The 13789-nt window shown below is 36.3% G+C and overlaps 1 protein-coding gene across 9 annotated transcripts in view; it reads right to left on the minus strand.

The window, feature by feature from the left end:
- The window catches only part of SHANK2 (SH3 and multiple ankyrin repeat domains 2), a 358512-nt gene that overhangs the window by 201317 nt on the left and 143406 nt on the right, over positions 1-13789 (minus strand). For all 9 annotated transcript variants that reach the window (XM_087921306.1, XM_026706776.2, XM_087921302.1 and 6 more), the window contains one exon: positions 7106-7219. In XM_087921306.1, the coding sequence (XP_087777432.1) occupies positions 7106-7219 (114 nt within the window). The remainder of the gene's footprint in view (positions 1-7105; positions 7220-13789) is intronic.

Consider the following 13789-nt stretch of genomic DNA (forward strand, 5'->3'; position numbering starts at 1 on the left):
GTGAGAACTGGCTCAAAAACAGTAACTGTGAGAGGGACCTTGGAGTCCAAGTGGGTGATCACTTGAATATGAGCCAGCAGTGTGCAGCAGCAGCCCCAAAAGCTAATAAAATCCTGGGTTGTATAAACAGAGGCATAGAATCAAGATCACGTGAAATATTAGGCCGCTTTATAAAACCCTAGTAAGACCACACCTGGAATAGTACAACCAATTTTGGATCACCATACTAGAAAAAAGATACTTTGGAAAAAATTCAAAGAAAAGCAGCTAAGATGACCAAAGGCCTGGAGACTAAACGATATGAAAAATGGCTGCAGGTTTTGGGTTTGGCTAGTATAAACAAAAGAAGAATTAGGGGTGACATGATAGTAGTATTTCTGTATTTGAGGAGTTACCACAAAGAAGAGGCAGTCAGATTATTTTCCAAAGCACTGGACAGCAGGACAAGAATCAATGGTTAGAAACTAATCAAAGAGAGAAGCAACCCGGAATTGAGGAGAAACTTCCAAACAGTGAGGACAATTAACCAGTGGAACAGCTTGTCTTGAGAAATTGTGGATGCTCCATCATTGGAGGTTTTTAAGAAGAGACGAAACAGTTACTTGTCTGAAATGGTATAGGTTCTCCTGCTTGAGCAGGGGTTTGGACTAGAAGACCTCCAAGATCCCTTCCAGATCTATTCTATTCTATTCTATTCTATTCTATTCTATTCTATTCTATTCTATTCTATTCTATTTTACTTTATTCACTATATCGAAGTTGGGGATCACTCATCTCACTCATAAAGAAACTCTGGACAGCCTACAATTTAAACATAAAAGTATAGAAGCCATATAAATATTATGTTTCAGTAGGAGGCAATTAAAACAAGGATAAAATTAATAAAGTTAAAAAGGCACTAACCATCCCCATGGTTGCGTGCCCCTGTGTGAACCTTAAGTGATTCGGTAAAACCAGGTCTTCAGACACTTCTGAAAGGCCTCTGGAGGTGAATCTTCCAAAGGGTGGGGTAACAGCAGAGTCACTGAACATTTTTGTGTCAAAAATTATATTATATTATATTATATTATATTATATTATATTATATTATATTATATTATATTATATTATATTATTATATTATATTAATGTATGTTTATGTATATGTATATATATATGTATATGTATATATATAATCTTAAATGCAAAATAGCATTTCATACATACACAGATGTATACTCTCTCATACAGGAATGCAGGGTGCTCATACATCCCAGCTGTTCTATCATTAAAGAATTGTTGCTTTCTTCTTTACCAAATTTATTAAGTGCAAAGAGAAACAAACTTCTGCCTCCAAGTTTAAGTTACTAATGCTGGGTTTGCAAATTAGTTCTCCTTATCTGGAAACTGCAATCTGTCTGTTTGGCCAGCTGTAGATGACAGAAGCCAAGAATCCTAAGAGATGTAGGCAGCATTTATTTTCATCATATGAATCTTCAGCAGTAGAGAAAAAATGGAAATAACTCAGAGAGGCAGCTAGCTGCAAAAAAAAAAAAAAGCCCTTTGCATTGATAGGCCAATTTGGAATATGAAGATGTCTTCATTTAACGATGCGGGGGGTGGGATCACTTAGTTTAGAGCTGTGTTTCTTAAACTGCAGAATACATCAAGACCCTTTCAGGACCTCAACACCATTGAAATCAAAATTATTTGCCAGGTATTCAAGATATTTGCAAAAATGTTAAACAAGGACACTCTTCTCATTATATTTCTTTAAAACAGGGTTTTATGAGAAATATTTATGTTACAAATGAATGTACAAGTATTGTTATTTTTACATGATTCAACAAAGATTCTATGAATGCAACCATTTTAATTTGCATTATGGCAAATATAGATAACTATAATCCATACAAAAAAATGCTTTTTGGGGATGCTGTCTATTTTTTTAAAAAATGGAAGGGTTCCTAAGAGCAAAATGTTTAAGAAACACTGGTTCAGAACAATATTTTCCTACAAATATGGCATCATTAGGATTGTCCAAAATGTCTGTATATTTGTGATCACAACTTTTTAATCTGCCACTCAATTAAGAGAAACTTAGATTTTATTAATTGGGTAACACAGTCTTCCTCCCTTTTCTCCCAACCTCTTGCAATATGAAGACTACAATATACTGTAGACAGGGAAAGGATATGGGTAAAACAAAAGGGAACATGAAAAGCCCAGCTATCACATCCCTCAATTTAACAGCAAATAAAAACCGTAATCTCTAGATTGTGATTTAACAACTTACTTCCAAGCTTTTCTTTTTGTTTCACAGGAAGCAATAAGAGAAAGCAATATTGGAAGCATTTTTTCTTGGCATATCCTCTTTTAACACAAAGGTCACATTTTAAGGTTATTTCTACCAAACAGATCATCAGGAAAGTGCCTTATGGTTAATCTACATTAAAATACTAACTGCTTAATAAGATTGTTTTTAAATTAAATTCTTAAAAAAACAGAAAAATTGATAAGTTTCCTAAAAGATCTAGCCTGGAACAGGATCTTGTTCATAATTTATCTGGCACTAAGGATGAGCAAGGTAGCCAAGTTTAATGTAGATTAGCAGGAGAACTTTAAATGTTAATCTCTAAACTGGAAGAGTAGGTATTAACGTTACAAGTATAATTTGATCTAAATTGGTGGTGGTCTTGGAAAATATTTTGTATTTATTTGTATCCCACTTTTATTATTTTTACAAATAACTCAAGGCAGGAAACATATCTAACACACCTTCCTTTTCCTATTTTTCCTACAACAACAACCTTGTGAGGTGAGTTGAGATGAGAGAGTGACTAGCCCAAGGTCACCCAGCTACAGTAAGACTTGAATTTGGAGTTTCCCAGTTTCTAACTATATATTAAGTCCATATTAAGATGTAATATGTCTCCCAACAGCACTTTCTAGTCAGAGTAAACAGAAAATGTCATAAAACTGCTTGATAGAATCAATGAATATCTGGTATTATGAGAATACTGGTAGTCTTTGACTTACAATCATTTGCTTAGTGACTGAAGTTACTGAAAAACAAGACTTATGATTGATTTTCATACTTATGGCAATTAAAATATTCCCAGTTATGTGATCAAAATTCAGATGATTGACAGCTGGCATGTATTTATGACAGTTGAACTTACTAAGAGTACTTCACTTCTATTGCATTACATTCTCCTGATCTAACAGGTTCCTTTTCAACCGGCCTTAAAAAGCAACTGAGGTACACTTCAGATGGCTACACTAAACTTTCCTGATGAATCCAAAGGAATTCATTGTGAAGTACACTGTTGGTACTTCACTATTACACAGCATGTTTCCCTTACAAAGCAAGATTTCAATATTTCAAGGCATAATTATTGCTGCCTCAGTGCAAGGGGTACAATAATACTAACGAAGACACCTACTGTATGTTTAGTTCTGATCACGGCCACAGCCAAATTTTTGTAACTTGTCAAAGTATAACTTTAATATCTTAATTAGGAACCCAATATATCTTGAGAGTGTTTGCAGGCAGATGCTTCTCAGCACAATCAATCAAATGAAATTTTGGCAGCTATGCCAAAGGTCCTTCTCTCCTTAACAGATAAATAGAAGAACAATGATTATGAACACTATCACCTGTGAAATCACTGTTACTGAATAATAAAAATCTTATCTCCTATTATAAGGTATTTTATCTTATATATTTACTCTGTTTGTAGCCCATCATTTTGCCTAACTAGGACACTTAATAAATTTGATATTATAATAAATCAAAATCTTTATTTCAACCATAGACCAGCACAAGGGGACATAAACACAGAATTCTGGCCTTTCCAATAATATTAATAATCAAATCAATGAAATATAAAATATGTGATGTAGATATTTAGACAACACACACACACACACACACACGTATGTATGTATGTACATATGTATATGTATGTATGTATATGTGTATATATATATGTGTGTGTGTGTGTGTGTGTGTGTGTGTATATGTGTGTGTGTGTGTATGTATGTATATGTATATATATTTATATATATATGAAAGTAACAAAACCAACAATAAAACAGTACTAAAAAACAGAGATCCTCTCATCTACTAGTTCTTGCCAGTGGTCAATTCTTGATGAATTTTTCATACAGCAACTTTTAATAGGATGACTTCATATGTGGTGAACAAATTATACTCCAAAAGTAATAAATAGACGGGATTCAACTATGCAATCTGGCAATCTCCTAAATACAGTATTGAGGAAATAAGAGCACTTTGAATGTCTCTATCAAATGAACATTAAAGAAAGAAAACAGAAAAGAAAGAAAAACAAGAAATCCAAGAAGAAACCAGCATGGCTGCACAAAGATCTCTCTGGCAAATTGAAAGAAATAAAGGACAAGTACAAAAAAATGGAAAGAAGGACATACAACTAAGGCAGAATATCGGCAGATAGCCAGAATCTGCAAAGACAAAGTCAAGAGAGCAAAGGCTCAGAACAAACAAAGATTGCAACAAAAGTGAAAGATAATAAAAAAAAGTTTCTTCCAACATATAAATAACAAGAAAAAAATCAAGGAAACAGTCGGTCCACTAAAGAGAGAAGATGGCAAGGAAGTAACAGGCAACAGAGAGAAAGCAGAACTGCTTAACTCATTCTTTGCATCCATCTTCACGCAAAAAGAAACTATAGCTCAACCCACCAAAAACATAACTGTAAAAGGCAGAACAGAAATAAAAGTTAAAATAAGCAAAAAAAACTAGTAAGAGAACACCTGTCTGATCTTGATGAAAACAAATCACCGGGGCCTGATGGATTACATCCCAGAGTTTTAAAGGAGCTGGCAGAGGTCATCTCAGAACCACTGCACCATATCTTTCAAAAATCCTGGAGCACCGGGGAACTACCAGAGGACTGGAAAAGAGCTGATGTGGTTCCCATCTTCAAAAAAGGGGGAAAAAACAGACCCAAGAAACTATAGACCAATCAGCCTAACATCAATACCCGGGAAGATACTGGAATAGATAATAAAAAAACAGATCTGCCAACATCTAGAAACAAGTAAAGTAATAACTAGCAGTCAGCATGGGTTTGTTAAAAACAGATCATGCCAAACCAATCTTATTTCATTCTTCAACACAGTGACTAAATTAGTAGACCAGCAAAATACTGTGGACATAATATATTTAGATTTCAACAAGGCATTTGACAAAGTAGACCACAACCTACTTCTTAGTAAGCTAGAAAAAAGTGGAATAGATAGCACCACCACTAGATGGACTCGCAAATGGCTGTCAAACCGTACTCAATGAGTAGTCCTTAATGGGTCTAAGTCTACATTGAGGGAAGTAAGCAGTGGGTGCCACAAGGTTCCGTCTTAGGCCCAGTACTCTTCAATATCTTCATTAACGACTTAGATGAGGGAATAGAAGGGGAACTTACCAAATTTGCAGATGATACTAAGCTGGCAGGAATAGCTAACACCCAAGAAGATAGGCTCAAGATCCAGATGGATCTTGACAGACTAGAACACTGGGCCATATCTAACAAAATGAAAGTCAATGTAGAGAAAAGTAAAGTCCTACACTTAGGCAAGAAAAACCAAAAGTACACATATAGACTGGGTGAAACCAGGCTCAATAGCAGTAACTGTGAGAGGGATCTTGGAGTCTTAGTGGACGACCAGCTAAATATGAGCCAGCAGTATGCAGCAGCAACCAAAAAAGCTAATGCAATCCTAAATTGTATTAACAGAGGGATACAATCAAGATCAAGGGAAGTACTAATACCACTCTACAAAGCCTTAGTAAGACCACACCTAGAGTACTGCATCCAGTTTTGTTCACCACATTATAAAAAAAGATGTTGAGACTCTAGAAAAAGTACAGAGAAGAGCAACCAGGATAATTAGGGGACTGGAGGCTAAAACATACAATGAACGTTTGCAGGAACTGGGCTTGGCTAGTCTGGTAAAGACTAGGACCAGGGGAGACATAATAGCGGTCTTCCAATATTTGAGGGGTTGCCACAGGGAGGAAGGGGTCAAGCTATTTTCTAAAGCACCTGTAGGTCAGACAAGGAATAATGGATGGAAACTGAACAAGGAGAGATTTAACCTGGAAATGAGGAGAAACTTTCTGACAGTAAGAACAATCAACCAATGGAACAGCTTGCCCTCGGAAGTTGTGGGAGCCCCATCAGTTGAGATTTTCCAGAAGAGACTGGACTGCCATTTGTCAGAAATGGTGTAGGGTCTCCCACTTGGGCGGGGGGTTGGACTAGATGACCTACAAGGTCCCTTCTAACTCTGATTATTTGTTAAATCTGTTAAACGTGGTCATTTAAAATATACGAACTTCCCACAGTTTCTCTGCAAAAATAGCAAAGAAAAAGCATTACAACATGCCTAAAGTAAAAGCTTTTCTACGTTTTGGGAATTCTAGTTTTATAAGATACATCAGAAATATTACTATATATTTGCAAATGTAAAAGGGGTATTTGTTGCCGTACCTAAACTAGCCTAGGATATAAAGTGCAAGGCTGTTTCAGCCAAGAGAAAGAACTTTATTATTCAAACCTTTAGAATATTTTTTTCTGGTGGGGAAATAGTTACGCCTTGTATAGGTAAACCTCAACTTATTCCTTGGTTTCAGTCTCATCTTAAATAAGTGAACATAATGAAAGAGAAACTTCTTAATGTGACATTATTCTTGTCTTGATTAAAATGAGGTGGGACTAAAATAGGCATTAAAGGCATAAGCGAGAATTTGGCAGACTGATGCCATCCATATATCTTGGCCAATTCTAGAACGTGCTCAATGCATTTGGAGGTCATCTCATTGCTCATCAGATTTAAATGCATATTCAACCAAAAAAATTGAATATTTTTTAAAAAATCATCTTCAATTATTTTTAAGCAAAACATCAAATTGTATATACATTTAAGTTGTTTTTTTTACTGATTTCACATACTTCTAAAGAAATATCTGCATCATAACATAAATCTACAGTTTAAAAAAAACCTATAACTCTTTTTTTAGAGTAATTTCTAGTTCAGCAAACACTCATGTACTTCCTTATGAAAAACTGTTGCACCAACTCACCTGGTTTACTTTCATTTGGCTTATATTGCACTTCCTCAACGCATTCTGCAGGAAACCATCCGATATGTCCCCGAATACTGCCTTCCCAGAATCCACCCTCGCCGATGTTCAAAACTAGAAATAAAATAGGAAAATATAGTTCATTTTTTGTTGTTTAATGTACAGGTTTAAATATTAACCCCCAAACTTAAATAGGTAGGTTGCGCTTAATGTGGTTTCAAATAGAGCAATATTCTATTTAGTGCAAATTATAAATTGATATTTGGTCATGTTTAATATAAGCCCAAGTTCTGATATTGCTAGATTGCGTTTAAGTTACTATATGTGCAGTTGTGGTTTTAGACATTGGTTGTCATGTAAGCAGAATGGGAAAAGGAAGGTTCTATTTGAGGTAAGCTCAAAAAAGAAGAATCTCATTTTGAAGAATGGTAACAGAATGAATGAGATAACAGGTATAGTTTGGATGTGGGTTTATCTTCCAGCTTGTCCTTTGTTCACGTTATTTACTTATTTTAAATATTTGTCAATAGTATTGTTGGTCATAATCCATTATACTGCAATGAAAAATCACCAAAGCCACATAAAGTTAACTGCAGGATGTAGACTACATAATGATCTTATTAGCACATCCTGAATTAGGTGATAAAGAAGTTTTTGTCAGTGTACAGTAAGCTTACTTTTAAGAATTATACTTAGATTTTTTTTGTTTCTATTTTGCTTTCTATAACCACTCTGCAATTTGCTAAAAAGTTAAATTTTATATATATTCTTTTAAACTTTTGTTATATTTCATTAATAAACATATGAAAATTATGTTTAAAGTTTTTCATTGCCTATTTCTGTGGAACTAATTACCCTATTTCCCATAGAAATATCACTCTGTATAGTGCGGATTCAAATAATGCAAACATTTCATGGGATTTCTCATCAGTAATATTTGAGGTGTACTTGTAATAATTTTTGCAATAAACTAAGGACACCATCAATAATTAATTTATACAAATGATTTTATGCTCAAGTATAAATAAAAATGCAATATAATATAAGTATTTACATACAGTATTCATACTGTGCTAATAAAACATGTCTTGATAAAGGATTAAGGAATTTAAAACATATTTAAAAGTAAACTAAATAATCTAATATAAAAGGTGCCTTACAAAGCATTTTTCACACAATTAGCAGAAGTTCCTTCAGTGAATCTTAAAATGGGTTATCAGAAATTCCAGAAAATTAGTCTTTGAAAATTCAGTGAGACTTCGAAGATACTGCTGCAAAGTAAGTGTGACATGAATTGCAAGTTAAGCCTTTTATAAACTGGGTTGGAAATGATACCACTTAATTTTATTCAAAGGAAAGGCACTTGTGCCAATGACTAACAGCTTTAGTTGAAAAGCCATGTTCATACAACCCACAATCAGTATAGAGCACATTTTTGAATTCTATAAAAATCTTCACTGCTAGAGAAAAATGTTCTTAAAAGACTAAAAGTGCACATGGACATTACTCTTTAAATGTGGGCACTGTAAAACTGACAGCTACAAAAACATTACTAAGGATTCTTTTTAAAGACACTTGACAGATCTTAATAATTACTCCCTTGCCTTGTGTGAATCTGTTTGGAATATAGTAATGTTTCTCTCTCAATTCTTCCTCAGAAAGCACATTCCCTTGCACAGGGAATGTATTCTAGCTAAGTACATTTAATGTTAATATGTTTAATAAATCTTACATGTTATTAAATGTCAAAATACATAATAAATATTAAATAATATATAACATTCAGATTAATATATCATTCACTAATATATTACACTTTTTACTCTCCAAAATTTTCACTTTATCATTAATTTGCTCATATCTCTAGACATTTGCTTTACAGAGATTTTTTTTCTTAACTTCCCCTTTCTTATCCTCTTTCATCTTTACATCTTTCATCCATTTTTTAAAAACTTTCAGTATAGTATCCAGTGATTTAGTCAATTTAGTATCAAGTTATTTAGATAATTTAGTGCACAATTTCTTAAACTTTTTATGAAGTAAATCCTGATGGTGTAATTCTTCTCTTTGCAAATTGTTCTAGCAACCCTTCATTCCTCTCCTGTATTTGCTGCTTTTCTGATGGTTGCCATTCTAACATTGTTATTCAAAGTGAAAGTGTCTCAGTTGCAAGGAAAAGAATAAAAAGCAAAACTTTTATTTTTTTCTATCATGTCTTCCAGTGCCCTTAATATTTTTGTTTCAAATCACAATCTCTAGTTATAATCAGCTTCAGTGCCTCATTCATATTACCTTTGTATAATGCATTAATTGTCTGATTCTTTAATAGTAAAAAGAATATTCCCATGAAAGTCCAGTTCATTTGTGTATTTTAATTCCAATTTCCTCAACAGCACTTCCATCACAAAATTACTTTTCAAAATAATTATTCCTTTTATGTGTTTTGAACTTTCTTGTTGAACTGTAAGAACTTTGAAGATATTAAAATCCTCTTTTCCTTTTTAGTCCAAAAAAGTTTATTGACCCATTATGTGCAATTCTCTTATCCTGCCAGCCAAAATATCTCTATTTAGCTATAAATTAATTACCAGTACATTTGAAAAAGGTTAAGAAAGTGAGTTTTTGTGAAACTTTTGTCCATATCAATGTCAACTCTCTCAGCTAAACCAGACAAGAAACATGACTAGGTGAACTAGATTTTTTGTAATTTATTTATATTTATTGTAAGGGTACATTAATAGAATGTTTCAAGTCTAAAGACTCACTATTACCATCACCCCCATGTTTAACTATCTAATCCAGTGGTTCCCAAACTTTTTCAGTCCACTGCCCCCTTTGTGCTATAAACTCATCCTCGGTGCCCCCCACCCAGGGGTAGGATTTAAATTTCTGTGGGTGTGGCCTAATTTGAGGGCGTGGCTTGCTGGACATGTGACTGGCTAGCTGGTGTGGCTTGCTGGCTGGGCGTGGCTTGCTGGTCACATGACCGGATATGTGTGGTTTGATGGTCATGTGTCTGGGTGGGTGTGGCCAGGTGACTGGCAAACCAAATACAAGTGGTCCTCACTTAATGGCTAGGTGTTTAGAAAAGTGTTCTAATTTATGACTGGCCTCCCCAGAGCTACCTGACCTGTTTTTGGAGTTTTGACAGCCATGCACGCACGCACATACACACACACACTCCCTTCTAACCCTGCTGGAGCAGGTCATTAGACTGGAATCGGCAAAGCATCTCTGATTAGATTCTAGCAGTGAATAAAATCTAATCAGAGATGCTTTGCTGATTCTTGTTGATTTGATTTATTTTTATTTCTTTATTTTATGTTGCTGAATTGCCTTGACATGTGTGTCCCTTCTTGTGCACAACCCAGAAGCTTTTGTTATTCTTTGCAGCAAAAATTACCAACCTCTGGCTTTGCTCAACATTTCAAACATGCCACCACTGCTGTCTTTTAGGTGCCAGGCCCGCAGGTCTACCCCATTGAGCCCACTGCACCGGAAGGACTTGCCCAAGCAAGTCCGAGCAAAGCAGTGCACCAAGTCAATGGGGTGAGCCTGAGAGAGGGAAAGAGAGAGAGAGAAAAGAAAGAGAGAGAGAAAAAGAGAAGGAAGAAAAGAAAAAGGGAAAGAAAGAAAAAAGGACAGATGAAGACGGGGGAGATGGAAGGAAGGGACAGAAAGAAAAAGAAATAAATAAGGAGGTAGGGAGGCAGGAGAAAGATAATGAGGTATCTATTCTAGTCCAATCACCTGCTCCAGCAGGGTTAAAAGGGAGTGTGAGTGTGTGTGTTTGTGTGTTCTCCTTGTAATTTAGCAGTACATTTTGGTTTTGCCTTCTTCAGAATTGGCACTTTAAAACATTGGGGGAAAGTAATTTTTAGTGTGGAGATCTGGTCCAATGGATCCTGTTTAAAGCCTCAACAAAATGTGAGAGCTTCCTGATAGTCTTGACCATGTTTCGTCCATAAAACCTTTAATAGAAGCCAAAGATGTTTCAATGTGTTGGCAAAGATTTTCAATGTGGAAAAGGGCCTCAGTCTAAGCTAGGCCTCATTTCAATCTGATGCATCAGGTCTCTCTCTCCCACTCCCTCCCAGACTGGCTTTGCTCTACTTTCCTTGCAAAACTGGGCAAAGACAGAGAGAGGGGAGCAGACAGAGCTGAACTGAGCCAAATCTCTCTCTCTCCCTTTGTATCTCTCTCTCTCTCTGTGTGTATCTCGCTCTCTCTTGCTCCCTGTATGTGTCTCTTCTCACTCTCTCGGAAAGCCCTTCGTGCTCTCCTTGGGGCTCTTCGCTATCCCCTTTTCTTTCTTCCTTTTGGAAATCTGAGCTGCCTGAAGAACGAGAGGAGGAGGAGGGGGAGGAGGGAAGCCTGCACCGCGGCTTCCGCTTGTTCCTCAGTTAGCCTGGATTTCCAAAAGGAAGGAAGAAAAAAGGATAGCGAAGAGCCCTGAGTAGAGCACGCAGGACTTTCTGAGAAAGTGAGAAGCTTCTTTTCTTTCTTGTTGGCGAGTTTTTGGAAATCCAGGTTGGCTGAGGAATGAGCGCAAGCCATGGCGGAGGCTTCCTTCCTCCCTCTCCCCTCCTTCTCCTCTCGTGCACAGCCTCCAGGCCCCACCACAGCTGGCTCCATGGCGGTTCACTGCTCTTGCAGCACCTGTGCAGCACACTCAAATTTAGTGCACTTTACTGCATCCTCTCCTCCTCCTCCTGGAGCCCATTACAATGCGGTGCATCGGAGCTGCCGCATTCGAGGCGCCAGCTCCAGAGCAGTGCAACAGTCAAGGGGGTGACCCTGCAGGGCCTCGAATGCCCCCCTGCTGCCTCTTAGCACCCCCCTGCTGGCCCCCTTGCCTCTTAGTGTCCCCTAAGGCATCCCACTGCCCCCCAAGGGGCAGTACCGCCCACTTTGGGAACCACTGATCTAATCCATTAGGATGGGATCTTCCAAAGATTTTTCTCCAACCATTAAGTCCTTGAGACTTCCCCTTTTCTTGATTAATTGTTCCTAGGCAACATATCACTTCCTCATTTCCCAATGCCAACCTCATCTTTCAATACATGGCTACATTAAAGCTGTGAACTTGATTGAAAATCTTCAACTCCCAGCAGTTCAATTCATGAGTCAATCATGAAAACCTCATTTCCCGCAGCAGTCTGGAGTGCAAATGGGCAATCTCACAATCTCTTTTTTATCTGGAAAGATAGTGGTGGCCAGAATTCACCATATGACTGCTGAACTTCACTGCAATGCTGTCTCCACTCCTTCAGGGACATCTAGTCCGCCATAGAGTCTTATCTTGAAGATTTACTTTTCCAAAGTCCAATTCTTACTTCCATATTAATAGATCATTAAAAAGTCATCATTTAAAAAAAATGCCAATTCTGACCGTTTTTGGTATAGAAACATCATATCTTTCTCGGGACCTTCATTAACATGCCACCAAGTGCCAGTCTTTAATGTCTTTCTTGTTAATTTATTAATTGATGCTTAAAGACAATAGTTATCCACCAATATATTTACTGTCAATTTTAAAGCTGATTGTGAACTTTTTCTTTAATAATCAAGGTTCAGCTGTCTATTGTTTCACCCCAGTAGCTTACTATGAATCACATTTATCTCAAAAAAGATATTTAAGGTTGTAGATTAAGCTTAGCAATAGCACTTAGGCTTATATACCACTTTATAGTGCTTTACAGCCCTCTCTAAGCAATTTACAGAGTTCAGCATATTGTCCCCAACAATCTGGGTCCTCATTTTACCAATCTTGGAAAGATGGAAGTCTGAGTCAATCCTGAGCTGGTGAGAATTGAACTTCTGGCAATTGTCTGAAGTAGCCTGAAATACTGCATTATAACCATTGCGCTACCACGCCGCATAAGTTGGTTTGTATTGATATTATTGTTAATTTAACATAGCAATGGAAAAAAGCAATAAATGTTAAATTGTAACAATGTCTGAGTTTGACATTGTCTAAGACTCCACCTTGATCACTGGCACTGCTTTGGTGGGAAAAACACTCCCACCAAATATCAAATTTATTTTTATCAGCTGTGGATTTCTTTGTGTCATCGGTGTTAGACAGAAATGATGTCACTTGATATGACTAATGGCTCCAAGTAAAGAGATATATTTAACTAGATTACCTAATAGTTTGTTAATGCAGTAATTCATATGTATTTTTAAATCTTTACCTGAACTTGACCCAGTTTCAGCTTTCTTGGAACAATGTCTACCCTCCAAATCTTTTGATGCATGATTTAGGCTTATCTAGCCTTGTATTTCCAGAGATGTTAAACTATAACTGCACAAATCACATTCCAGCATAATAAATGGATATTAATTAGTGTGGTCCTGCTCTGACCTGGCCCCATTAATTTATAATATGGTATCATGCAATACCATTGAGAATACGATACACTGGGAGATAGAAAACTGTCAGACAAGAAACTAGGAAACTACCTCATTGGCATATTGTAAGAACATAAGAGGAGAAAGTGCTACATATACCAAATATCAATACCACAGTATATTCACCTCCATCACTAATTCCTTTATTCCTGTTCTATAACTTTTTAAGAAAAAAAGAATGCTAATAAGTGTTATTTTTTTGAATGCTGATTTAGAATATTGGTATGGTTGGAACAGAATATAAATTGGATGTTTTGCTCAGGAGTTTGT

The sequence above is a fragment of the Pseudonaja textilis genome, chromosome 1 (assembly GCF_049901715.1).
Source record: "Pseudonaja textilis isolate UNSWEBS1 chromosome 1, rPseTex1.2, whole genome shotgun sequence".
Lineage (NCBI taxonomy): Eukaryota > Metazoa > Chordata > Lepidosauria > Squamata > Elapidae > Pseudonaja > Pseudonaja textilis.